At 48.2% G+C, this 26,939-nt stretch overlaps 1 protein-coding gene across 1 annotated transcript in view; it reads right to left on the reverse strand.

Annotated features, from left to right (window-relative positions):
• The window catches only part of LOC136933076 (collagen alpha-1(XXVII) chain B-like), a 42,211-nt gene that overhangs the window by 4,864 nt on the left and 10,408 nt on the right, over positions 1 to 26,939 (reverse strand). Inside the window, exons 5-50 of the mRNA XM_067228454.1 lie at positions 26,138 to 26,191; positions 24,883 to 24,936; positions 24,727 to 24,780; positions 21,796 to 21,840; positions 20,483 to 20,536; positions 19,642 to 19,686; positions 18,631 to 18,684; positions 17,962 to 18,006; positions 15,639 to 15,692; positions 14,688 to 14,732; positions 13,913 to 13,966; positions 13,782 to 13,826; positions 13,542 to 13,595; positions 13,251 to 13,304; positions 13,092 to 13,145; positions 12,766 to 12,819; positions 12,480 to 12,533; positions 12,339 to 12,383; positions 11,101 to 11,154; positions 10,611 to 10,655; positions 10,118 to 10,171; positions 9,914 to 9,967; positions 9,547 to 9,600; positions 9,406 to 9,459; positions 8,738 to 8,791; positions 8,326 to 8,370; positions 8,013 to 8,057; positions 7,856 to 7,909; positions 6,845 to 6,898; positions 6,519 to 6,572; positions 6,373 to 6,426; positions 6,218 to 6,271; positions 4,493 to 4,600; positions 4,316 to 4,369; positions 3,923 to 4,030; positions 3,778 to 3,831; positions 3,467 to 3,520; positions 2,433 to 2,489; positions 2,155 to 2,208; positions 1,967 to 2,020; positions 1,823 to 1,876; positions 1,678 to 1,731; positions 1,405 to 1,512; positions 1,180 to 1,287; positions 980 to 1,087; positions 730 to 783 (exon numbers count right to left, since the gene is read on the reverse strand). Of these exons, the coding sequence (XP_067084555.1) occupies positions 730 to 783; positions 980 to 1,087; positions 1,180 to 1,287; positions 1,405 to 1,512; positions 1,678 to 1,731; positions 1,823 to 1,876; positions 1,967 to 2,020; positions 2,155 to 2,208; positions 2,433 to 2,489; positions 3,467 to 3,520; positions 3,778 to 3,831; positions 3,923 to 4,030; positions 4,316 to 4,369; positions 4,493 to 4,600; positions 6,218 to 6,271; positions 6,373 to 6,426; positions 6,519 to 6,572; positions 6,845 to 6,898; positions 7,856 to 7,909; positions 8,013 to 8,057; positions 8,326 to 8,370; positions 8,738 to 8,791; positions 9,406 to 9,459; positions 9,547 to 9,600; positions 9,914 to 9,967; positions 10,118 to 10,171; positions 10,611 to 10,655; positions 11,101 to 11,154; positions 12,339 to 12,383; positions 12,480 to 12,533; positions 12,766 to 12,819; positions 13,092 to 13,145; positions 13,251 to 13,304; positions 13,542 to 13,595; positions 13,782 to 13,826; positions 13,913 to 13,966; positions 14,688 to 14,732; positions 15,639 to 15,692; positions 17,962 to 18,006; positions 18,631 to 18,684; positions 19,642 to 19,686; positions 20,483 to 20,536; positions 21,796 to 21,840; positions 24,727 to 24,780; positions 24,883 to 24,936; positions 26,138 to 26,191 (2,676 nt within the window). The remainder of the gene's footprint in view (positions 1 to 729; positions 784 to 979; positions 1,088 to 1,179; positions 1,288 to 1,404; positions 1,513 to 1,677; positions 1,732 to 1,822; positions 1,877 to 1,966; positions 2,021 to 2,154; positions 2,209 to 2,432; positions 2,490 to 3,466; positions 3,521 to 3,777; positions 3,832 to 3,922; positions 4,031 to 4,315; positions 4,370 to 4,492; positions 4,601 to 6,217; positions 6,272 to 6,372; positions 6,427 to 6,518; positions 6,573 to 6,844; positions 6,899 to 7,855; positions 7,910 to 8,012; positions 8,058 to 8,325; positions 8,371 to 8,737; positions 8,792 to 9,405; positions 9,460 to 9,546; positions 9,601 to 9,913; positions 9,968 to 10,117; positions 10,172 to 10,610; positions 10,656 to 11,100; positions 11,155 to 12,338; positions 12,384 to 12,479; positions 12,534 to 12,765; positions 12,820 to 13,091; positions 13,146 to 13,250; positions 13,305 to 13,541; positions 13,596 to 13,781; positions 13,827 to 13,912; positions 13,967 to 14,687; positions 14,733 to 15,638; positions 15,693 to 17,961; positions 18,007 to 18,630; positions 18,685 to 19,641; positions 19,687 to 20,482; positions 20,537 to 21,795; positions 21,841 to 24,726; positions 24,781 to 24,882; positions 24,937 to 26,137; positions 26,192 to 26,939) is intronic.

Below are 26,939 nucleotides of genomic sequence, written 5' to 3' on the forward strand. Positions count from 1 at the left end.
ACTCTGGAGAGATATACAAGCACGTTGTCTCAACTCTGAAACTCTGGAGAGATTTACAAGCCCACTGTACCAGCACACTGCACCAACACTGTAACTGCGGAAAGGTACAAACATCTGATTTGACTTGATGAAGAATCAATGACATATGACTTTGACTTGTCATTGTTTTCGGAGAAAACCCAAGCTGCATTTCAAGCCAACGCTCATCTGCTTCCCACCCCAGGGACAGTGCTGTACTGTATATCACACTGAAACCGCGGGAAGAGGTCCAGGCCCATCGCTGGCAGTTGCAGCACTTAAAAAGGTCTGTCCGAAGACTCAGTAAAGCCCTGAAGACTGATGGTTCAGCTGTCTGTCACTTGCAGAGCAACATCCCTGCCCAGTCAGCAGTTATGGAGTTTGAAGTGAGATTACACACTGAGGCATAAGGGTCTATCTGGCAAATGCTGGATAGACTTTCTCAATATTCTGATTTAAAACTATAAATGATTCTCAACATTTTGAGGTTTAACTTCCATGAAAACTCAGAATTAATCCTCAGTCCTTGATTTACTACTGGAAATGGGTAATGCTTCTTGGTGTCTATTTATCAGAAACATATTTCTGGCCTGGGCCTTTTAGTCAGACAACTTAATTCCTGTGGGGAAACTTTGAAGACGTTTCACTTTGAATATCAGAGTTATGATCACCAGCGAGGCGTGAAATGGATGGAAATGAAGGGAGGAGTACCTTTGGTCCCAACATTCCCAGAATTCCTTGGAGACCCCGTTCACCTGTGTCACCCTAACAGAACCAGAGAACAAGAACAGTTCATTTGATTGCATTAAGACTGAGAGAGGACCGAATTAATCTTATAATACTTGTGGCTCATTTTGGGAAATACATGAAAAGCCATCAGTCATGTCAGGTGTTGATCAATGTTCAACAGAAACCTTTTCCTTGTGTGTGTGTGTGTGTGTCTTTTCCTATCGGCACTCACCAGCTTTCCTTTGATCCCCTTATACCCCTGAAAACCTGGCAACCCCAACCCGCCAATGAATCCTCTTCTTCCTGGAGCTCCAGTTTGGCCCGGGAGACCCCTCTCTCCCTGAAACACACACATCAGAAATCCAGAGGGGAACGCTCGCACACTCGAGTGGTCGTTGCTGTCGCGTGCGACCTCGAGGTAAGACTCCTCACCTTGGGTCCGAACGAGCCCTGACTCCCCGGTAGTCCAGACGAGCCTCTCTCCCCAGTCGGCCCAGCTTTACCAGTGGTGCCACACTCTCCGTCCTCCCCCTGATCCCCCTGAAACAGAGCTGGAGGTGAGTACCAGCCCTAACCCGGAGACATGGGACAGGGAAAGCTGATGGAAGTAGCGTCGCTAGCTGCGGAAGCTAAAGAGAGGAACTGCCACATTCGTACCTTCAGGCCGTTGGCACCATTTCTCCCGGCTGGTCCGTCGGACCCCGTCTGCCCCTCGAGCCCCTCCCTGCCCACCACTCCCCTCTGACCTGTTGGACCTTGCTGACCCTTTGAGAGAAGCAGAGGCCTTCACGTCTATATCCCGCAGTACAGATGACTTCCAGCTGCTATGATGAACTTGTATATGAAATGACCTGACAAAGCGAAACTCCTAAAAGGGATTTCCCCCCTCAAAGAAGCCGAGTGAGAATACGGTACTGCGTCTCTACGTACTGTGGATCCTCCGGCTCCAGGTGTCCCCCGTGGCCCCAGTTTGCCTCTCCTACCCTGCACCGCGGACAGGCAGCACGTCAGCATGATAAACAGGGACATCTAACAGAAACCTCATACAGCATGCTCCCACCGAGTTGGTCCTTACTTGGTCACCTTTAGAACCTTTGAGCCCTTGGAGTCCCCTGGGGCCGGTGTTTCCCTGAGACAAAAGCGAGGAACATGTTCTAGAACAGGAGGGAGGAGACATGGAGTGCGAGCGTGTCATTCCGCAGGGGTGTCGCGTACTTACAGGGGAGCCAGTTGCACCCGCTTTGCCTCGCGACCCTTCCACACCTGGGAGACCCTGGGGAAATACACATCCGTCGACTTTGCTATTTGTATTTTGTGTCAGGTGAAAAACGTAGAGTTTATTGCGTTCCAACACAATGCAAGCAGGCAGTATGGAGTGCATCTGAGTGTAGCCTGGGTTCCCCGCACCTGGTAGCCTGGATCTCCTGCCACTCCCCGGCTCCCCCTTTGTCCCACTGGACCCTGGAGACAGACAGGACACACACTGGATCAAACATCTTGTCTCACACACACACATGAAGGCCGAAGCCATTTATTTATTAATTTGTACTCTTGTCTAACATCATCTCCCCATCTCAGATACAGGAGGGAGGAGACACACTGAGTTCTGAGAGGAAGGCCAGGAGAGACGCTGAGGGCACTCGGGTCTGAGCACTGTGACTAGATGAAACGTGTGAGGAACTCACTCTGTCACCTTGAGGGCCAGGAGCACCTTCAACCTTACTGTCTTCTCCATGGTCACCCTTCCGGAGAAACACACACAAAATTAACTAACCACCAAACAATACCCATTCAGTCCATTCAGAAAAAGAGAGTTGAATGGAAAATGTGGATTTCATCAATAGGTTTGTCAGTAAACGGGGACCAACGTTCCATTGACTTTATAAGTGTGTTTGTAGTGTTTTATTGGGCATGTGCTCTGCATGGGTTTAGTGACACAGGAGCTGGAGGATATGTGGGCAGTTGCACAGTATGCTGTTCACACTAGTATCTCATGAGAGGACAAAGGGAAGTTTACCAGCTACACACACAGACACAGACACAGGCCTACCAAGGCCTACCGTACCTGTTACACACACTGGCCTACAGTACAAGTTACACTCACTGGCCTACAGTACAAGTTACACTCACTGGCCTACAGTACAAGTTACACTCACTGGCCTACAGTACAAGTTACACACACTGGCCTACAGTACAAGTTACACTCACTGGCCTACAGTACAAGTTACACACACTGGCCTACAGTACAAGTTACACTCACTGGCCTACAGTACAAGTTACACACACTAGCCAACAGTATTTTTACTAGTTGTTATTCTTAGCTTAGGTTATTCTCAGTTGTTAGGGGAATTTCTTCCCCCCAAAAATGTAGACTACTAGTGTGTCCATTGCCATGGTGTATCCGGTGACTAAGAGTTTAATGAGCTGATTCTGTGACATAGTTTGTCGAGTGCCGTGTTATCTGCTCCACTTACCACACATTGTCTTGCTTTCATTATCTGCTCCACTTAATACATCCTGTTTTATCCTTCATGAACTTTCATTTCAAACTTTGAGATTGGTTCCTGGCATTGTAGTGTGATGATAGTCAGTATATTGTCAATACCAATAGTAGCTCATATGGGAAAGGACTCATTTATTATAGGTTTATATAGGACGAGCAGGAACAAAGAAATCCAATGTACTTGTCACAAATGGCAAATGTATTTGCAAGATGTACCTTTTCACCTGTAGTTCCATGAGGTCCCAGTGGGCCCTGGGGTCCCTGGTGACCCTGCGGTCAGAGAAGGGAACATCAGTGGAAGGTGACATATTGTACTGTAAGGTTTGGAGCTATTCAGAGCTTGCCAAGGTTGAGCATAGGTGAGCATAGCTAAACAAGGAAGTGCATTTGAACTATATTCAAACTTCTCCATGATGCTGTGGGACATTAACTTGCATGGAAGGTGCATTCTAGCTCTCCCTGATCTAGCATGACATCCATATAAAAGACCGTTTAGCACCTATAGCTTTGTAAAGTAGGAATCTTACCTCATATCCTGTTATGCCTGCTTCCCCTTGCAGGCCGATCCTCCCAGGGACTCCCTGTGGAGACGAGTGGCTCATCTTACTGTCAAATACTACACACCTTAAAACTAGCCCAATCATCTACCTACATCCTCCCACACGGGCATACCATTGGCCCAATTGTTCCTCGCGATCCCTTTGACCCGACAAATCCCGCCTCTCCTTGTTCACCGATTGGCCCAGTCTCTCCCAAGTAACCCTGATGACCTTTGCTACCCTGGAGAGCGTTCAAAAAGGCATGTATCCAAAGACACCAGGGTTACAAAGATAAAGGTTGATAGGCGACAAGAGTTCAGGTGTGGGAAGAGACCTAGGTTTTGAGTCACTAATCAGTGTGGAACATTTGACGGTGTAATCCATTTGTTTGTTTGTTTAGTTGAGGCCATGGATGAGTATGCTTGTTCCTATCAGTGCCACTGAGAAACCATTAACAGCAACTGGATGGACACGCTTCATGTTGTGAGACAGGCATGGTTGAGGTTTTGGAAGCCACGTGACGTACCTTCTCTCCTGGTTTCCCCCTTTCTCCCGCTTCTCCAGACTTCCCCTCCACGCCCTGGGTGAAGATGTTCAGAAATAGAGACAGGGATCATGACTGGAAACTCTGTCATATAGCGATTTCAACATCAACAGAATTGATTGTGAAACTGAGGTACAAACGAGGAAGTGGAACACTAACCCTAACGCCCACAAGGCCTGGAGGTCCCACAGGTCCTTCCTTCCCTTTCAGTCCGACGTGGCCCCGCTCTCCCTGGGCGCCCTCTGGGCCAGCCTCCCCCTTCTCACCCTGGGTGACAGACACACAGGCAGGCACCACACATGACATCCCCCACGCGATGCATACTGACCCAGACACCCATCCACTCGCTCCCAGGAAGAGCATGAAATCAAGGCCTGGCCCCTGCCACCTGTCACCTGTCCAGCCTGCCTCCTTCTTCCAAACCCAAGGCCTGCTCTTAGGTGCTTGGTTGTACAGTGCCCATAAGACTACGGAGGGTGCTTTTTCATTCACGCTGCGATGCAAGTAATAGTCTTTGAATATGTCGTTGGACAGTGGAAAACTTGACCCCCGCAGGTCAGACTTAATCCAGCCCGCGCAGTGCCAGATGTGCCTGTGTCTGAGTGGAGCGACCCATTTCTGTCACAGAGCGGGGGTGTTTCTGTCGAGGGACAGAAAGCAGGCGCACAACAGTAATGATGTTTAAAAACGGAGGCCCCTTAGCATCTTTATTCATTTCTCCAGGAGACCCCGAGGTGTTTCTCCTCCCAGACTGCAGCTCCTCTAACGCTGAAGTTTCACCGTGTCCGTGTCTGCCATTGTACGACATTGGTTACAGTTAGCCGAGCCAGGAGCTGTTGGCGGCGCAGCAAACGTGAAGTAGCTTGGCTGGGCTTCCTGCGCTTCTCTGAATCAGCACTATATTTCTGTCACAACGCCTGCCAGACACAAGAGCTCTGCACAGGCCTGCTGCCTTACCATCACCAGAAGTTCAACTCCAACTGTAACTTGTCACAATAACATACTTGACTCTCTGACTATACTGAGGTCCTAATAAGAGCAATACTGAAGTCCTATTCCAGCACAGCAATAATGAAGTCCTATTCCAGCACAGCAATAATGAGGTCCTATTCCAGCACAGCAATAATGAGGTCCTATTCCAGCACAGCAATAATGAGGTCCTATTCCAGCACAGCAATAATGAGGTCCTATTCCAACACAGCAATACTGAAGTCATATTCCAGCACAGCAATAATGAGGTCCTATTCCAGCACAGCAATAATGAGGTCCTATTCCAGCACAGCAATAATGAGGTCCTATTCCAGCACAGCAATAGTGAGGTCCTATTCCAGCACAGCAATAGTGAGGTCCTATTCCAGCACAGCAATAGTGAGGTCCTATTCCAGCACAGCAATAGTGAGGTCCTATTCCAGCATGGCTAGTTTATTGTCCAGGGTCCATACTTGCTATTTTATCTGCTTTTGTTATTGCTACATCTTGTGTTCATTTTCCTCTGCTGCTGTAATAGTGCATTTTTTTATATTCCAACTTCATTTACATTTAGTCATTTAGCAGACACTCTTATCCAGAGCGACTTACAGTAAGTACAGGGACATTCTCCCCGAGGCAAGTAGGGTGAAGTGCCTTGCCCAAGGACACAACGTCAATTGGCACGGCTGGGAATCGAACCAACAACCTTCTGATTAATAGCCCGACTCCCTAACCGCTCAGCCATCTGACTCCCCAAGACTTCATGTACATGTACTTCAGACACACACATGTATTTCAAATACACAAAGCATGTGTTACTGTCATGGCCATGTTTGCAGTTTGAACGTCCTATTGCTCCACGTTCTTGCTCTGGTTGAGGTAACGGCAGTAAACATCCAGTGCCTCTCCTCTCACCTTGGTTCCCTCAGGTCCGCCGTGTCCCGCCTCCCCGGCCAGCCCTGGCTCCCCCTAAGGAAGAACACACCCTCAGTAGGACAATCCCAGGTACGAGTGACATCACCAATCAGCTACCACCAACATGGGCAGAAGTGCCATTGTGGGATATTCACCCTCTGACCAATCAGGCCCTGCTCCCCAGTAGTCCCTGTCGGCCCGAGGTCCCCCTGCAGGGCAGGACAGGAAAATGCAAAAGTGTACTGCCACTGACGAGGCTGCATATGACCTGTAGCAACACGCTCGGTGTGAACGATCCTACCTTTTCCCCAGGTTCTCCAGGTAATCCCAGATCCCCCGCCTTTCCTGGCGGACCCTGAGAGGATACAAATGAGTCAGAGCAGGGAACCTATCCAAGTCAGGGCAATGTATCTATGTGAGTCAAAGCAGGTTATCTATGTGACTGAGTCAGAGCAAGGCATCTATGTGAGTCAGGGCAGGTTATCTATGCGACTGAGTCAGAGCAAGGCATCTATGTGAGTCAAAGCAGGTTATCTATGTGACTGAGTCAGAGCAAGGTATCTATGTGAGTCAAAGCAGGGTCTCTGAGTGCGTTGGTCTAGAAGGTCCGGGTGTGGAGCCTCTCACCTTCAGTCCCATCTCCCCCAGCGGACCCATGGTTCCTGACGGCCCTTGTGCTCCCTGTGACAAACACAAGCATGGCGTCGATGAGAGCATAAAAAATGCTTCTGTAGCTACTGTGTCATATTAACACCGAAATACACACGAGTGCATCATAATAACAAGCCAGGTGTGATAACATATCAGCACGTCAAAGACTTATTTCCAAGCTTCTTTCAAAGATGTAATTAAATCGCAATCAGAAGGCAGATATAGCATGGCCAGAAAAGGAAGGAGGAGGAAAAAAAACTGAAAAGGAAAAGAGAAGAAACAGTGGAATGGAGGAGATAATGTGTGTCTGAGATCTGATGTCTGTCTTTCTGAAGTGTTAAAACCCAGAGCCAAACTACTGTAAGAGACGTTGGCTGCCCAGCTGTTATGAAGACACAGTAAGACCCGCAGAAGACTAACTGCAGGAATGCCATAGATAGAGTAAATACACATCCCTCTCTACCTCACACTCTCTCTCCCTCTCCACGACTCGCTGTGATTGACAGAGGAATACGTTTTCTCTACTGAACCAACAGATGGGGTTCCAGGCATCAGCATGGGAGAGGCCCCACAGTAAAGGTGCTTCGTAGCTGAGGCCAGGTCACACTATACTAAGAACATAAAAAAGCTCATTGGTTCCAAAGACCCCTCCATCTTTAGAGCATAAAGCCACATTCTGTTAAAGCATGCCAGACCCCTGAAACCAAACAGGATGATTCGAACACGGTTGCTGAAAGTTCTGGCTCAATGTGTGTCTGGAGAAGACACGAAAGGGACAATGTCACGGACACCTCCAGACTCCAGTAAACAAAGTCTGCAATCAAAGGGAACTTCCCACTTAGAAGATGAACTTTCACCCAAACCTGATGTTTCTCTGACTGGTGGGCTTTGCAGGAATTCAAACAAACACCCAGATGCCCTGATTGGAGGCAGTTGTGGTCGGGATAGTGAAAGTACCCCCAAATATTTGACTTTCAAAGAACTCACTGGCTCTCCTCCAACTCCTTTGGCCCCTGGAGGTCCTGAGAGTCCCGGTGTCCCCTGAGAGGACACAGATAAGCACACTGAAGTCCTCAAGCTTGGCCACCCGCTCCCCTGCACTGTGTCCACATCAGTGGCCAGAGTAGCCTAATGCAGCACTTACTGGGATTCCCTTGGGACCAGCTTCCCCAGACTCCCCAATCCTTCCCTGCAGAACACCAACACACACACACACACAAAGATGTCATGTCAGCATGCTATATGAGTCACAGCTGCCTCCTTTTACCCCGGTTAGCTACTCTCATCGTCACTAGCGTGTTATTTATCAAGACATCTCTCCGGAATAACAAAACATATTAAAGTTAATTGAGGTCAATGAATCCAAAAAAGAATTTAAATACTGAATGCTGATGATTTACTTGGTTATAGTAGTGTTGTGGTTTGGACAAAGATAGTTATTGTTTATGAGCTCCTACCATCTCTCCTGGAAAGCCCAACTTCCCCGGCGCTCCATAAGAACCCTGTAGAGAGACAACAGCGTTGCGTAATCTGACATCCAGCTGTGTAACAACAGCCGGCAGCATGCTTCTCTCTCTCTGAGACGTCCCTAGAAGTTCCTTCCCTCTTTAATGACTTTTTATAGTGCGCGTTGGCAAATCAAGTCTCCTTAAAATGTCCTCAGAAATAATGACTAAATTGCACGCAGTTGCTTTTAAAACTTTAATGAATGAATACCGACTCTGAACTTGAGCCAAAGCCACTGATGTGTTGCGGTATCTTTATATCGGTTGTGGTTTCGTGGGAAAGCTTCAGTTATGTGACTCTACATGCTGACATCAGATGAGGGGGACTCGCGTTTGACCTTTGACCCATAAACCTGAAGCTCACCTGCCGCCCACTGGATCCATCCTCCCCAGCAGGACCAATAGGGCCCGTCGGTCCCTGTAGAGACAGGGAGAGAAAGGGACGCTTTGAAAACACACCTCTCTGTTTCTCAAGGAACAGACTCAACACATGACCCTCTTTCAACCAGACTAGCCCACATGCTTATTCACATACTCATATAAATGAGGTGGAGGTCACAGTTCATAATCTTATGGAAACAGATCATCGTTAAAACCGCCAACGTGTCAAGGTGGTCACAGACGGTACTGTGATGGTCCTGGAGGGAGTAGGGGGGAGACACATCCCCGGAAGACGCTGCGGTCGGACGGGGAAGATACAGATCCGAGGAGGGATGGTTTTTGAGATCAGACCGGTCTGAGAGCTGGGCGGTCTCCTTGTTGCCGCAGAAAGCGCTCTCTCGCCACGCAGTCCGACGTCTTCCACGCGCCCACAAAGGCCGGACAGATGTGCAGAGAACACAGTCCAAGCCGTCTTTGGGGTGGCAGCAATTCTTTCCCCCGACATAGCGGCGCTGTGGACTATGTCTGAACGGGTCTTCGGTTCTCAGGGTTTTGTACTGTACGGTATTTTGCCGTCCTTGCGTCCTCAGCAACACCGCTGCCTTGGGTTCATGCAAACAGGAAGTGTGCGTAGAGAGAAGATCCTCTTACCCTCTTGCCTTTAGATCCGATACCGCCACAGACTCCACGCGAGCCAGCCAGCCCCTACAACAGGAAGGACCGTCACAACCAGTCTATCAAAACAATGAACCCCTGGCAGTTCTTAGTGACGACGTGTTAGTGGCAACGTACTGGGAGGCCTTGTGGTCCTGTTGGTCCATTTCCCCCAGGGGTTCCAGGGTGGCCCTGGTCCAAAAACCAATACTACACATCAAGACATCTTCAAACAACAAATCATCTGATTTAGTTCTGTCAATCCTGCTAATAATGACACCTGCCAGTTACACTGCATCGGTAGGTGCACAATTAATAAGATGCCAGTACACAGCTAGAGACGCTAGCTAGAGAAAATGTGCTATCAGGGTATTGTTTCATCTCAGGTTACGTGTGTGTGTTTAATCCTTTCCGCACTCCTCTCTGAGCCCACTGTGATTGGACAGCTATCCTTTCAGACTGGAGGCCCCAAGGAGGAGAGACCTGGTCCAGACTCACTCCTTACCGTCGCTCCCTTCTCCCCTGGAGGCCCCGGCAGTCCCACCTCCCCGCGGTCACCCTGCGGACACACACACAGCTCTAGTTCAGAACCCAGCCAGCCATGATGTTGCCCGGCACAGGATCCAGACATCGGCAACACCAGACAACACCAGAAGAGAACACACTGGTGTGTGTCTGTGTGTGTGTGTGTGCGCGTGGTGAGTCAAACCTTCTCTCCTGCCAGGCCTGAGTCTCCCACTGGCCCGATGAACCCCACAGGACCCTGGAGAGCAGGACAGCGAACGGTTACTCCTGAACCGACATCGAGAGTCACACAGTACAGATTTAGACGAACAAACACGAACATTGAACTGGCTTGCACGTGCGCAAGCTAAACACTCCTACTGTCTCTTTCTTTTTGTATATATTTCGGGGCATTTTTGGGGGTTTTTATTGGATCGTTTGTAAGTGAAGTGTGACAGGAAAGGCAGAGAGAGAGGGGAAGACACGTAGCAAAGGGCCAAGGCCGGATTTGAACCCGGGCCGCTGCAGTAAGGCCTCAGCCTACATGGTACGCACACTTATCCGGTAAGTTATCTAGCCACCCCCCCCACACACACACACACACACACACACACACACACACACACACACACACACACACACACACACACACCATAAACACAAACACAGTGAAGTATGAAGAGGGAGAAAGACTTTACCCTCTCTCCAAGCTTTCCGACCTCTCCCATCATCCCACTCTCTCCCTACAACAGATGAGACCATTAACATAATTTGCAGCATTATTGGCATATTATACTTGTGTGTCGAGATAATTAACCATCTCATAATCATGTTTCAAGACCATTTGCATCTCATACCTATGTCTAGAGATAACTGGCATGCCATTATCATAACCAAAGGTTGTTAGAATCTCATTTGCAACTAAAGATTGTTAGCATTTCGCGAAAATGATAACAACACTAATTAATTTAAATGAAGTGCTAATTATGGAAATAATTAGCACTTCATTTACATGCTCATGCTCAAGACTCATAATGTGCAAATCAGTAACAACCACGCTGTAAAGGTCAGTCCGTACAAGACGGCTAGCATTGGACACGCATGCTGTGTGTTGGAAGAAGCAGGACGGGCAGTGTTAGAGCGAGGATCACAGTGACGGGGCGCACGGAGCATGCTCAGTCGACTCACCTTCAGTCCTTCCTCGCCCGTGCTCCCAGTGAACCCTTGCCTCCCAGGTCTGCCCTGAACACAGATCACAGAAGGCCCACAGCCCTCCGTCACCAGTGGCTTCCTAAGCCCCGCCTTCTTCTGTATAAGAATCTCTGACCACCCCCGCTGTCCCTAGAGGCTGAACGCTCAACACCCTCTATGACCCTGGCGAGCGGCGCACACTCCCAGACAAACTGAGGGACCCAGCCCATACCGAGCAAGAGGACCATAAACCAGAACAATGTGCTGGAGCGTCCCCTTCTGCGCCTGAAAATCATCGCTTCTCTAGATTGGATGTTGTCATTGGCTCATTTGTTCGATCGAAAAGGGTTTACACTGTCTCATCACTCGCGGTTCCTGACTTTGGTAGACAGTAGTTTGGACTGATCCATGTGGTGGTTAGAGGGCGTCTGGATGGCAGTAATTGGATTACTCCACTGCTATTGTTTAACCTGGGCCAGCTCCAAGCTCTGTGTGATCTTTGACGGATGCTAACGGGATGTCTCTGTAGCTAGGAGAAGAATGGAGCTCTCAGCTACCGAATCAGAGGCTATCACGGAAGAAATTCAGTATATATCTGGCTTGTCCACATGGCCAGGTGGATGTGACCTCTTCGAGGAGAATGTCCTGTCGGTAGACTAGAGGCTGATTTTTTTTAATAGATTTCAGTGTTAGACAAAGAAAAGAGCAGTATGGCTTTCCCGAAAGCCGTCCTGTAACTTTTTTTCCACAGTGCTTTAATGAAGCTATATGACGTTCATTGCCAGTACTTGGCAGAATGGCTAGGCTCCAAAAGTAATATCTTAAAACAAACGCCAAAAAAACTGATGAATTAAATCCAATGAGTATCATATTTTACTCCAACTAAGCAATATTTTCATTGGGTTAAACTGCAAGCCACAGTTTTTTTAATGACACATGCTAGACTATACTGTTAAACTGTTTTGTTTTTGTGGAGGGAGGCTATGAGACTATAGCAATTTTGCAACCAATCTGGTGCCACAACTGAACATTAAACATATCATCAACCAATCTAAACAGCTTTAAAACAATAGGCAACTGTCTCTGCCAAAGTCTGACGGTATATCAAACCAGATTGTGCTGTCTTTATAGTGGCAGACACTGACTTTCCATAGACGGACCCCAAACAATTCTCATTGTTGTGCTGGTTGGGTTCCTGATTGGTTCAGAGCAAACACAGCTATATCAGTGCTCACCTCTGGTCCCATGGCTCCGGGTGGTCCTACAGCTCCTCCATCCCCCTGAAGGAGAAGATCAGCCGAGTCAGGACCAAACACTGTCTACCCACGTCCCAGAAGGACTCACCCCAACAGGGGATGTCTACATGACAAACTTACCTCTAGACCTGGTGTTCCTCTTGGACCTGTTAAACCTCTGGCTCCAGGCTTCCCCTGGGGATATTACAGATATTTAAGGTCTATTAACCCTCCCTGAATAACTGATCATTAACACAAATGCTACGATCACCAACATTTAACCGGTTATCAATACTATTACTGTAATAATTAAATACTAAACTAGCCATACAACAATGTAATGTACCCTTTTAATGTCTCAATCCATTACCTTTATCTTAGGTAACCTACTATTACACTATCTAACTAGCCCAACTATAACACTGACCTTTAACCCCTCTGGCCCGTTGTGACCAGGTGGGCCGATGTCACCTGGGAAGCCCTGAGGAAAACCAGGAAGTTGGCATATTAGTTCTCTATGCACCTTCAAGGCCGACTGCAAATCCAAATCACTTCCAAAACAAGTGCTCATGAGAGATATTCAAATCCTGAGTCACTCCTTTGAAAGACTGAACTGTGTCTCTGAAATACTCTCGGAAGCAAGACTGAGTAACATCTTTCTCTTTGATATCTCTGATGGCTTTCCTGGCATTGGCTTCGCTTCACAGAGCTTCTCTGTGACTGCGGGTCGGAAGTTCCTCATGGGGTCCTTACCTCAGGGCCCGGGGGCCCCGGGCGTCCGTCAGGCCCCTGGTCACCAGACGACCCCTGCCACAACACAACACAGCACTGCTGTCACTCATCCCGTCAGTTCCCGCGGGCACAGCTTCAACACACCAACGGGGTAACCATGGTAACGTCGACACCACTCACCCGCGGACCTGGTTTCCCAATGCTGCCTGGCAACCCTGGGGAACCCTGTATACCCTGTAAAAAACATTTTGTCGTTTAGCAGAAGCACTTATCCAGAGCGACTTAGAGTAAGTAATTCCCCCCGAGGCAAGTAGGGTGAAGTGCCTTGCCCAAGGACACAACATCATTTGGCACGGCCGGGAAACGAACCGGCAACCTTATGATTACTAGCCCGATTCCCTAACCGTTCAGCCTTACAGAGACGTAGCACTGCTACACACACACACAGCCGACACCTCAGCAGACCTGTACCTTGTCACCCTGGAACCCTGTCTCTCCTGGCTTGCCCGGCACACCGACTTCACCCTGACGACAAGATTAGGCAGGGTTACGAGAAGAATGCATTATCTGAGCACAAAGATGGCAGCTGATGACAAACAAATGTTCCTAAATGTACTTTTAAAGGTCTATGTAGCCGTATTAAGAAGCATTGTTCCTAATGATAGATGGTCAGGTGAGAGAGGTAGACCAATGAGAAGGTATTCAGATCACCTGATCACCTTTCAGTCCTGCCTCTCCAGGGTTACCGGACACCCCCTGAAAAACAGCCAATCACAGGTGAGGACTTGTTCTTCTGGTTCTTTCAATAATCAAAGCAAAACATTTGAAGTATGGGAGTTTACCTTTAGTCCACCTGGCCCAGGTATGCCCATGATGCCCATAGACCCCATGTCTCCCTGACAACACAGAAACACATTCTAACATTGCAGTATGGCAGCTCACGTTTATCAGTTTACCATTGGCTGAGAGCATTTCCAAACAATCCAGTCACTAACCGTTAAAGTATTCACAATTCATGTCAGAGACAAGCAGGAGAGAAAAAAGACCAGCAGGAGGTAGGAGAGACCAGCAGTGTGGTGGACACGTGGAGAAATGAGAGGCCAGCAGGAGAGATGAGAGACCAGCAGGAGAGTGACCAGCATGAGAGATGTGAGACCAGCAGAAGGTAGGAGAGACCAGCAGTGTGGTGGACACAGAGAGATGAGAGGCCAGCAGGAGAGATGAGAGACCAGCAGGAGGGATGAGAGACCAGCAGGAGAGTGACCAGCATGAGAGATGTGAGACCAGCAGGAGGTAGGAGAAACCAGCAGTGTGGTGGACACAGAGAGATGAGAGGCCAGCAGGAGAGATGAGAGGCCAGCAGGAGAGAGGAGAGACCAGCAGGAGAGAGGAGACACCAGCAGTGTGGTGGACACAGAGAGATGGAAGACCAGCAGGAGAGAGGAGAGACCAGCAGGAGAGAGGAGAGACCAGCCGTATGGTGGACACAGAGATATGAGAGACCAGCAGGAGAGAGGAGAGGCCGGCAGGAGAGAGGAGAGACCAGCAGGAGAGAGGAGAGACCAGCAGGAGAGAGGAGAGACCAGTAGTGTGGTGGACATGGCTTCAGATACTCACTATGAGGCCAGGTACTCCACTTGGACCAGGCGCACCCAGTTCTCCCTGGTCAGGAGAGAAGGTTCGAGTCATATACAGCAGAAAGAGACTTACAGTTCCTTAGACTGCTGGGAGGTGTGTGTGTGTGTGTGTGTGTAAAGAGCGTCTGTGTAAAGAGTCTATTCAGAATCATGAATGCAGATGTGGTGATTGTGTGTGTTAATGTGTGTGTGTTTGTGTGTGTTGTCCCCTGACAGTAGCTTGTGTAATCTGCAGTTCCTAACTGCTGGGTTGAGCTAGGGAAAGGGGGTCTGACGCAACCCAGAATGGGGCTTTTTGTTCGGGCTGACTGCCCCACTTCTACATGCCTTGTCCACATCCTCGGCAGGAACTAGTTCCAAAGAAACACCAAGGGAAAAGAAAGAGAGAGAGAGAGAGAGTAAAGACAGAGAGAAAGAAAGAGTGAGAGAGAAAGATGTTTCAGAGCTCAGTGTGACCTTCCTGCCAGCCCAGACTCAGCATGAATGGGGAAGATTCAGCCAACTGGTCCTTTCTAGTTCCCCCTCAGAGACAGGAAATGGTGTTGGAGAGGTCAGCCAATCGGGATATCTATATGCAATGTGTGTATATACACACTGTAAGTCTGTAAATGTAGTGTGTGTACATGTAGTGAATATGTTTGTATATATATATATATATGTGTGGATGTACAGTGTATATATGTGTGTATGTACAGTGTGTATTCAGTGCGGTAGAACTGGACAGCTGACTCAGGCTGACTCAGGCTGACTCAGGCTGACTCAGGCTGACTCAGGCTGACTCAGGCTGACTCAGGCTGACTCAGGCTGACTCAGGCTGACTCAGGCTGACTCAGGTTGACTCAGGTTGACTCAGGTTGACTCAGGTTGACTCAGGTTGACTCAGGCTGACTCAGGCTGACTCAGGCTGACTCAGGCTGACTTGGTTCCTTACTGGGTTCCCATCAGGCCCCGGTGGTCCACGTTCACCAAAGTCTCCAGGAAACCCCTGGGTCCACACACACACACACACACACACACACACACACACACAGAAACACAGAAGCTGGTACAGCAACATGGTGTGGGGCACTATAGTAGTTCTGGTTCTAAGGTCAGCAGTACAAGACAAGATGTTCAGTCTAAAGATATAACATCATGACCTTCCAACGAAAGGAACAGCTCCAAAACTTGAAACTTGAGTTAGAATTCCGATTTAACAGCCTGTAAACGACGAGCAGGCTGAAACTGATGAGTGATGTTCTCACTTCCGAGAACATGTAGACAGACGGTTGCGGGATCATTGAAATCAACAAACACGGAATATGCGTCCTTGTCTTAGATGTATTATGAGAGCACACAAAAGCGCAGTGTCAGCACACAAACTTCCCCAACATTGATATTGGCAGGGTTAACCTCAAGCACACACTCTAGAACCCAGTAAACATCCCAGAGCTCCTTTCCCTCGGACGGTCAGGAAATTCCACGGCTGAGCTTCCAAGCCACAGAGCTCAAGCTGCCTGCCTGCCTTTCTGCCTGTCTCTCTCTAACGTCCCATGCTCTTTTGCCTGCCTGTCTCTCTTTCTGTATGTCTCTCTGCCTGCCTGCCTGCCTGCCTGCCTGTCTGTGTCTGTCTGTCTGTCTGTCTGTCTGTCTGTCTGTCTCTCAGCCAACCCCTCACACTGCTTGCCTCGCTCTCTCTCTCTCCCTGCTGATCCTGCTATCTCTCTGACTGCATATCTGTCGGCCTCTCTGTCTGTCTCTGCCTGCCTCTCTACCTGCCACTCTAGCTGACTGTGTTCCTGCCTTGCCAGCAGTCTGTCTGTCTGTCTGATTGTATAACCAGCCGTCTGTCTGCCTACAGTAGCATCAAAACGGGCTGACTGGCTGACTACCGATCTGCTGACACAGGATTTATTTTCTCCTGGCTGCTCGCGATTCCATCCTAGCCCAGAGCACGCCGAGCCGCACGCTCCACGTGCGCTTGTCCCCGTGCCAGAGTCAACAGCGCGCTGCCGCGGAGCGCCCCCGGCTGCGCTCTAGTCGCCGTGGTTACGCGCCGCAGGACGTACGGCCGCGGGAGAGGGGCGCGTAACCACGGCGGAGCTCCGAACTCCCGTTTCTCCTGCACGAGACGCGGCTGACGTTCTCTGCGTGGCAGCGTCTAGAGATCGTCTCTGTGGGGCGGCATGTTGAATGTTAGTCAGACGCCATTGGTCGGATCCAGAGGAAGCGAAACAGAGTCGTCGCTGCCATGTGCTGCCAGGGAAAATGTGGAAAAAGGCTCTTCTTTCCAAGAAGGACAGTCATTGTGGCGCTCTAAGCACAAACACATGGTTCCCCAGAGCTGTACATTATGAGCTGGATACTGGGACGTTATCAGGACAGGTTCTGTAAGAGATGTGTCCGGTTCTTAATACATCCTCCCCCAGTCCTAGCACCACCCAGTATTCAGATATCCAGTCGGCTACACTTTAGCACCAGACCATATCCATGCTGCTGGTGAGAACGGGGTTTGTGTAGCTGGCATGACCTTCCCTCCAGACTACAGATACATGTCTGCAGTCTTTGTCACTGGTTATCAACAATGTAATACAGTACAGTCACTGCTGGATGTACGACAGTGCTTGGGAAAATGTCTTGTACGTATTGAAAGTTGTTATGAGCACTTTAGTTTTCCATGTTAATACAACACTCATGGGAGAACTGAGAACCCTCATTGCGGCGCCGCTGCCCAGCCAGTCTGCTAGCCTGCAGTTAGCGGTGGATGGAGCCACAAATGAGTGACCACATTACATACTCTCCCACACAGATGATTGGGCGCAGATAAACACGTTTTAAGAGTTTCCCCAATAAACGTTGAACATAATGAGAGTCTGTAGTACACAGAGTGCATCACAGTGCATGACTAAATGAAATATCATGAATCGGTTAGCTGTAATGAATTGGATGTAGAGTCGCATGGCTTTGTTTGAAATGCGTCATCCGACATCCCTCTCTGGCCTGCTCTGGCGTTGGACCCAGGGACTCCAGAGTTTAAAGACAACAGACTCTACAAAGTGGCGAAGCCACTGTCACATCAGTCACAAATCTAATCTTAACCTAGGTGTCCCATTACCTCCCCCTGTGAATAACAGCCATGTCATATTCACAATACGGTTTTCTAAGTTACTATACAAACAAACAAGATCCATGGCACATGGTATGACCATTGATTGGGGTGCATATTGACACCGCATGAAAGGTGCTCTGAAAAGTATGTTGAGAGAAAACTTTACCGGCCTACCCGTCTTGCCCTTCTCTCCGTGTAGACCTGGAAGTCCCTGTAGAGACACCCAGATGAAGAGAGGAGGAGAGGAGGAGGAGAGAGAGAGAATACAGACACACAAGAGAGAGGGTTAAACAGAGAAAATGGGGTAAAGTTGATATCTTGGGGTACAATTAATGATATCTCCAGTTTCTAAGCAGAAGTAAGGAGAGGTAGATATACACTAACTTCATATCATGTGCAACCAAAGAGAAGGCTCAACTAGACAATGTTGGTCCATTGTCCTGAGGGATTATGGGAATCGGAGTCCTGCTGAAGCGAACTCAAAGCCGTTTTAAGCCCGGCTTCCTTTCCAGAGCCTAGCTCTGGGATATTATCCTTAACAGTAGGAAAAGTTGGACATTTCTGTAGGTTTTGATCTTGTATAAATATTGTGAGTGGGACCAACTGCCACTCACAGTTTTAGAGGTTGTTTTGGAGCGTGCCTACTGCCCACTGGGGCTTCTGTCCGTGTAATTGCCCCATTATTTATCAGGCTGATAAGATTACAGTGTGATACGCAGTACTTGCAGGTGGTGAACTACAACTACTTGGACGATAACGGCTTTCTGATCCTCACTAACTACTCATTTTCATCTTTTCACTTTCTGACTGAGTGCAGATAAGAAGCGACACTCACCCTCTCCCCATCTGGTCCAAGTAGGCCATACAGACCAGGGGTTCCTATGTGGCCCTGAGAAAAGGAGAGGGTATGGGGGGACAGAAGGAGGGAGGGAGAGAGACAAGAGAGAAGTTAGGAGAGAGGGGGAGGGGGAGGGGTGAGAGGGAGAATGGGAGAGGGAAGGATGAGACATAGGAGGGATGTGACACTCAACACAGACACAGGAGAGAGATGCACAGGTAAGGTGAAGGTAGAGCATTTCCTATGAACTTCTGCGTCTTCGGGTCCTGATGGATGGACGATGATACCTGCCTGAAGAACAAAGCCTTGAGGCAAGTGTATATGCCCATGGACTGCATGGTGCTGGCTTCCACGATGTAGTCCAAGGGCACATACCCCCACCTCAGGGATCTCTGCAGACTTCTGGGACTGGAGCCAGGGGACAGAGGAGGAGGACAGGCGAGGAGACATGGTGGGAACAAATGTAACACACTCCAGTACACACAACACAGTAGTAACATCCTAACCAATGACACAGTTCCTCAAGGCTAACAGCATTAGCATGCGCTCACCGTTTGCGCTTTTACTTTCATATCAAGAATATTTATGCTCATTTGAAGGTAACACAGTCTCGTGTGAACTAAGGTCCACAAAGAACTCCGTCCTGACAGGATGTGGGCGGTCCGACACGGCAGGTTTACGAGTTTGGTGCGCTCCCTTTTCACAGTTCGTTTAGCTTTACTGTGGCATAGCTGGGCCTCTCTACCTGTGTTTATAACTTGCTGGCATTGACGTGTGTGTGTGTTTGTGGGGGTGGGGGGGGACCGTTAGGCTTGAGGCCGGTGGACGTGCTGCGAGAAGCCATGAGCTGTGTCTATGTCCCGTAGCTCCACGCAGATAGGAGGTATGAATCATATTTACCTTTCTGACCGGGTCAGATAGCAACATCATACAGTAGACTGTCTACTGTACTGTAGTAAAACAAACTTGCTAAAATAGAGTTTCTGACTAAGGAGCATGGTTACTCACCCTGGATCCTTTAGGCCCCATGTTACCCACAGGCCCAGGTAAACCCTGGAGAACAACACATAGCTCTGTTAGCCTCTTAGCACTGTTACCATACCGTCAACACACTGTTGAAGTATTGTTAGGACACTGTTTGAACACTGTTAAAATAAACACAGCACGGGGTTCTAAAGACATGCAGGCCAAGATCATCTTAAGACACTAATACAAGGCTTCTAGAAGCTTCCATCCCCCTGAGCGTCCAGCAGGGATCACCACGGTTACACGGGACTCAGGGGGTACAGAGGCAGACAATGGCGTGAACCCGAAAGCACCGTAAACCGTTTTTAACAAGGCGAGCTGGGAGTGATCGCCCAGCTGCATGGCGTTGCACATTTGCAAACTGAGAGAGGAAACATGTTTTACTCAGCGTTGAAATCATAACACAGCTCGGCTACAAAGGGAACTTTCCCCTTCAAAATCAAATTCCCAGACGTGGAAAGCTGAATGAGGACTCACGGTACGAGCTTGGGAGAGTGATGGAAACATCTTTCGCCCGGGGAGCTACCTAATTAGTCACAGTTTTATTTTGTTTTCTTTCTTTGCGGTACTGCTGACTAAGTAAAACAGTTTCACATTTTATTTCCTGACAAAACCAAGGGCTTTACATGTGTGAGTGTGTAGGTAATGTGTAGTCATGTGTGTGTGTGTGTGTGTAGGTACTGTGTATGCATGTGTGTGCGTGTAGGTGGTGTTTAGGCGTGTGTGTAGTTACTGTGTAGGTGCGTGTGCGAGTAGGTACTGTGTATGCATGCATGCGTGTGGGCCCTGCTCAACCAGCACTGCAACACTAGATTTACTGCACCTGCCTGCCAGGATAACCTTTAGCCCCTGGGCTTCCATCAGCTCCACGATCACCCTGCAGAGACGGAGAGAGGGAGTCAGTGGGAGAGGGAGATGGGCAGAGAGAGGGATACAGGGGGAGGGAGAAAAGGAGAGAGGGAAAGAGAGAGGGAGAGAAAGGAAGCAAGAGGGAGACACAGGGGGAGAGGGGGAGATGGAGAGAGGGAGAGAGGGAAAGAAAGAGGGAGACACAGGGGGAGAGGGGGAGATGGAGAGGGGGAAAGAAAGAGGGAGACACAGGGGGAGAGGGGGAGATGGAGAGGGGGAAAGAGAGAGGGAGACACAGGGGGAGATGGGGAGATGGAGAGGGGGAGAGAGGGAAAGAGAGAGGGAGACACAGGGGGAGAGGGGGAGATGGAGAGGGGGAGAGAGGGCGGACAGCAGGAGGGAAGCAGAGCGGGAGAGAGAGCAGATTGGAGAATGGGAGGATGAGGGAGAGACGGAGGAGAAGGGGAAAACTGGTCGTGTGATTCTGAGCCTCCAATCTCCGACGAAGCCCATGTGAATCCATTCAAATGGAAGCCAGAAAGAAAGAGGAACAATGTCATTGTTGGCGTCGAGTTCAGAAAGCAGAATCATGCAGGATATTGGGTCTGCCTCGTAGCAGCCAAGCCCACAGCAGTCAGTCTGTCGTGTGGTACAACCTCTGGCTACTTTACTGCTGCACCAGGGGATGTTTGTCTTCAACGGCATTCAGTCATTAACATGAGTCATCCTCTCCATGGTCTGACTGCCATTTGAATATTATATTATACTTGATTAGCATGGCCATGAGGGCATCTGTAAATTACAGCCTGTTTGCATTGAAAGACAACCACCGTAATTACGTAAGTTTCCTGACAATGAGGCCTTTTTTTGAGTTGAGATTGAGAATGTTAGATCTCTGCTCACTGGAAGGACCCATTGCCAGTGTTATGGGATGTGAGAGCGCCACAGAGAGGGCAACAGCCCAGATAGGCCACAGGTGACGCAACACATAACTGAGTGATGGTAACGTTACACACATGACTCATTATTAGTACTAATAGGTAAACAAAAAGAAGGATAATCTGATATAATCCGATTATATACAGTATATATTATCTATGGAGGACGCGTGTAACATCCTCACTTTTGTGTGTATGTGTGTGTGTGTGTGTATGTATTATATGGGTGTGGATTAACTCCAAAATACATTATGGCAAAGGAAATGGTTTCCTTGCATCATCTTAACAATACAGGTAAAAAGTTTGGTATATTCATAATGATGAATATAGAATATTCAAACACACTCACTGGATCTCCAGGGTGGCCAGGCGGACCAGGGTGGCCTTTCAGTCCCTGTGGAGAGAGGAACTATACTGAGACACCACTGACAATTCAATTGACTTCATTCTGAAGAAATTCACGTGTTCGGGTACAGAATTTATGGGACACGACATAAACAAGGCCTATAGGTGAAGAGCTCTTCAGCCTCCGACTTAAACTGATTCAAGTTGAATGAGTCAACATCAATGTATGCACCAAGCAGAGTTACACAAACACACAAGTCAGGGACAGTGATGTGGAGCATGATGTGTAAAAGACCCTAATTGAACAGGTCCTGAGTGATGAGGCGCTTGCACCACAGAGAACAGGACACCCCAGTGCTGGATTGAGATTCGGTCTCATTAGCTTGAAGAAAAAGCTCTTTAAACTGTTTGTTTAAACATGACCAGATGATTTTGTTTAGAACCCCAACGTCCACAAACAAATTTAAACGCTTATAAAACAAGCTAAATAGGTATGTCATCATTCTCCCTTAGAACAACATTGCTTCTAGACTACTCTCCTTACACAAACTATAAACTTTCAGAACAAGGTAGGGACCAGTATGACTATAACCCCAAAAGCCTTGGCTTAGTGAGCAAGCCAAATCTAGCTTGCTGAAATAGATTAGCCTGGTGTGTCCTATCTAGCGTAGTTTAGTGAGCAAGCCAGGTCTAGATTGTTGAAATAGATTAGCCTGGTGTGTCCTAGCTAGCCTATCTTAGTGAGCAAGCCCAGTCTAGCTTGCTAAAATAGATTAGCCTGGTGTGTCCTAGCTATCCTAGCTTAGTGAGCAAGCCAAGTCTAGCTTGCTAAAATAGATTAGCCAGGTGTGTCCTAGCTAGCCTAGCTTAGTGAGCAAGCCAAGTCTAGCTTGCTAAAATAGATTAGCCGGGTGTGTCCTAGCTAGCCTAGTTTAGTGAGCAAGCCAGGTCTAGCTTGCCAAAAATAGATTAGCCTGGTGTGTCCTAGCTAGCCTAGCTTAGTGAGCAAGCCAGGTCTAGATTGTTGAAATAGATTAGCCTGGTGTGTCCTAGCTAGCCTATCTTAGTGAGCAAGCCCAGTCTAGCTTGCTAAAATAGATTATCCAGGTCTAGCCTAGCTTAGTGAGCAATCCCAGTTTAGCTTGCTAAAATAGATTAGCCAGGTGTGTCCTAGCTAGCCTAGCTTAGTGAGCAAGCCACGTTTAGCTTGCTAAAATAGATTAGCCTGGTGTGTCCTAGCTATCCTAGCTTAGTGAGCAAGCCAAGTCTAGCTTGCTAAAATAGATTAGCCTGGTGTGTCCTAGCTAGCCTAGCTTAGTGAGCAAACCCAGTCTAGCTTGCTAAAATAGATTAGCCAGGTGTGTCCTAGCTAGCCTAGCGAGAAGGAGTCTGGGATTCCTGTGTTTGAGCCAACATACGATGGATGAGCAGGGAGGAATGTCCCTGGGACCTGGAGCCAGCACTAGACATCTGAGTACAGTAAAAGTAGGAAGTCTGTGTGTGCGCACGCGTACTGTATCATTAAAATGTTCCTCAGTGTGCCAAAGTGCAGAAGGTTAAGTAATAGGATACTTCTGAGGCACTTTTCTGAAATGTCTGTGGAGCAGCTTTGGATGCATACAGTAATTTCACAGAGTCATGTATCCCAATTGGGATACAGACACAACGCAAGTGACATGATTCAACCGCTATAATCCAAATTATAGATCGTATGTCCATTGTACAATGTTTGGGGCTATCTCGTTGTTATGATCAGTGACCTATGCACTTTTGTAAAACTCTCTCTTGGAAGTCGCTTTGGATAAAAGCGTCTGCTAAGTACTAGTCTTATCTGGTCTAACCTGGGCTAGGGGGACATCCAGAGAGACTGGTCTCATCTGGATTCATCTTGACCAGGGGGAATGGACTCACCTGCCTTCCTCTGGACCAGTGGTTCAGGGAAGCACAGCTTTGACAGTGGCACGGAGTCCGAAATGTAAAGACGACCCCTCTGTCACCATGTCAACCTCCGACCTCACAGCAGTGAGACACTCGGTCATCATAATCTCCCTCTTTCAGACTGAGGTCCACTTCAAAACACAATGAAATAACCTTGAGGACACCAGATGCTCTTTCCCAGCAAGCTGTTTTCTATTGTGAAACAAATAGCTGCTAACGACCAAAGCCTGACAGCCCATGACAGCAGATTGTGTACTTTCCGAAAAAAGAATCAGCAGCTGTTAGTCTCTTCTTTAGGACGATTATTTAGACATTGTTACTTGGCCAAGGACCGTTTAACCTGCCTGGGGCTAATTAGTGAACGCATAGCAGTTTTGGGGAAGTGGAACATTATCTCAATTACATAATGAGATTCTTCAAATAATGACCATAACATGCCACTGCAATGTCCAATGTTTTTATTCACTAGAAATGTGAGGTGTCATAGTAAATGTGCTCAAATAAAAAAAAACATGACAGGCTGCAGTGCACAAGCAGATCCTTTCGACCCAAAACACTTAAACTGGCCTCAATCATATTTTTCCTCACCGGCTAGTACTAATGATATTACAGGCCAGCTTTTCAAGTGTGACAGTGGAGAAGAGAGCAGGTGAAGGTCTGCACCATGTTAGGCTTCCCTCCAAACATCCTGGAGAAGAAAGGGCTTGGCAGAAGCCTTCCAAACGCTTCCTCTTTGAGAATCCCATCTTCAAAGAGATGTCAGAATGGGCCGGTTTTAGGTGTAGTCTGTGATTTACAGATCTCCAATGTGGTCCGTCCTACCTCTCCGAATCATTCAAAGAATCTGATTCACGTCTTCGGTGTGTGTGTGTGTGTGTGTGTGTGTGTGTGTGTGTGTGTAAAACAGAGCGAAGAGACAACAGCCACAAGCACAACACGGTTTCACACAAATCTATCGCAATCGTCTGGGCAGTGTGTCGTCTCCGAGATCTCGTACCTTGCGACCTACTTGGCCGGACAGCCCCGGACATCCCAGCAAGCCAAGTTGTCCCTGGAGACAGAACAGTTTAGAACGCCATCGCAACAACCTGGGGTTGAGTGAGTCGATCACACAGCAGTGGCTAATCCGCGGCACACAGCAGACGACACCTACTTTCTCTCCACTAGGGGCTCCACCAGGTGACAGGCCGGGGTCTCCTTTGTGTCCCTGCAACGAAGACAACAACACACGGGCAGGTATGAGCCGTCAGAACCACTGTGAACACGCACCCAATGTGGAGCTTTCAACACGTGGCTCGTAGTGTAGGATCTCTGCACACGAGATAAGGTTTGGGTACTGTGACATCACGGAGATTTCCATTTGGTGCGAGCAGGCCGATGGGTTTGCCTAGACCCTTGTACTGTAGTATTTACAGGATCCGTTTATATGAAGCCATTGAAGAGCTATTTATAGTGACCTGGCACATTTATTTTCCTTTTCAGGCTTCAGGTATGGTAGGACTTCTGGAAAGTATACCTAGATATCTCCACCTTCATTATTATACACACATTTTCACTACTCCCTCACTGTAATCCGTAAGTGCTAATAATAATTTTTTATCAGGACAGAGGTGGTCTGCTTGATTTCATAAATGGCTGATTTGGCACTGAACACTTGGCTTCCAATGAGCTCACTTCTGGCCAAAAAAAGTAGAACATTCTCTGTCACCCTGCGAAGAGATAAGGGGTGTTTTCATCTCAGTCTTGGGGCTCTCTTGCTTGGTTCAGCAGATACTTTAGTTAACAATGCTTCTGTAAAGGCTTACAAGGTTTGTGTTGGGTGTAACTGTAAGATTTTCCTTCAGCACCTGTATCGCACATTTTCATGTGAGCTGCAGCTTGGCATTGCAGCCAGGTGTTTTTAAACGGTCTGTCTTTAAGACCAACATCTCCCCAGGCTACGTTTGCCAACATCTACACCTGTTAACCACTAGAAACTGCATGTTTACTTGCACGTGATGTCAACTTGTAAAAATATATAAAATTGTTCCCTCCAAGTTCACAGTCAACACCAGTATGTTATGGTTTCCCTGGCGGGAACAGATCTGTCCAAAGGCTGGTGTCAACATTGCAGACATGAAATGAAATATTGCTAACAAATGACAAATGCTATGTACCAACAAGGAACACATACTATAGAGACATTCAACACTATAAATAAGGAACACTCCATTTTGAAAAGACTAATGTTATAAAACGTATATGCTTCCCGTGGGTCAGTTACTGTAGATACACACAGCCAAACCTGCCCGACAACACAGGCAAAAGGAGAGACAGATAGGAGATAGCGCCTGCACAATCTTCACAAATATTCACAATATTGGGCCCCTGACTGCGATGCCCCCTTGTCCAAATCTAATTGTACATACCTTGTGTCCAGACGGGCCGGGACGACCAGGGTTGCCATGAGGACCAGGAGGACCCTGCAACAGAAAGAATACATGAAGCTGAAGAGCACAGCTGGGACATTGCAATGTTACTTTATACTATGCCTATATGTCTGTCTACCTGCCTGCCTGTCTGTCTGTCTGTCTGTCTGTCTGCCTACCTGCTTGTCTGGCTGCCTGTCTGTCTGTCTGTCTGTCTGTTTGCCTGTCTGCCTTTCTGTCTGTCTGCCTAGTGTCTGTCTGAGTTTTAACATATGGATGTGATTTTCCCCCTCATCCCTTCCTTTTTCCACGAGGATCCAGGGGTCCCAGGGTGAAGGCCGTTCGTCCATCCCACACCATTTTCCCCTCGCTTTGCCACAAACTGTGTTCTCCACTGAACTGTGAAAATCACCCTGCTTCAGCAGGGAACCAGATGGGGACATTTATCAGCAGAAGTGCATGGTGAAGGATAGCTTCTGGGCTAGCGGAGCATCATCCCAACTAATATGTCCACATATTACTGGAGTAGCCATTGTTAACCTCCCCGGGTTCTCTTGTGAACAGACTGTATTTTTTGAGTTAGTGTTGCTGTATGTGAGTTAGTGTTGCTGTATGCGAGTTAGTGTTGCTGTATGCGAGTTAGTGTTGCTGTATGTGAGTCAGTGTTGCTGTATTTGAGTCAGTGTTGCTGTCGCTGTATTTGAGTTAGTGGTGCTGTTGCTGTATTTGAGTTATTGTTGCTGTTGCTGTATTTGAGTTAGTGTTGCTGTTGCTGTATTTGAGTTAGTGTTGCTGTTGCTGT

Source organism: Osmerus mordax, chromosome 24 (assembly GCF_038355195.1).
Source record: "Osmerus mordax isolate fOsmMor3 chromosome 24, fOsmMor3.pri, whole genome shotgun sequence".
NCBI lineage: Eukaryota > Metazoa > Chordata > Actinopteri > Osmeriformes > Osmeridae > Osmerus > Osmerus mordax.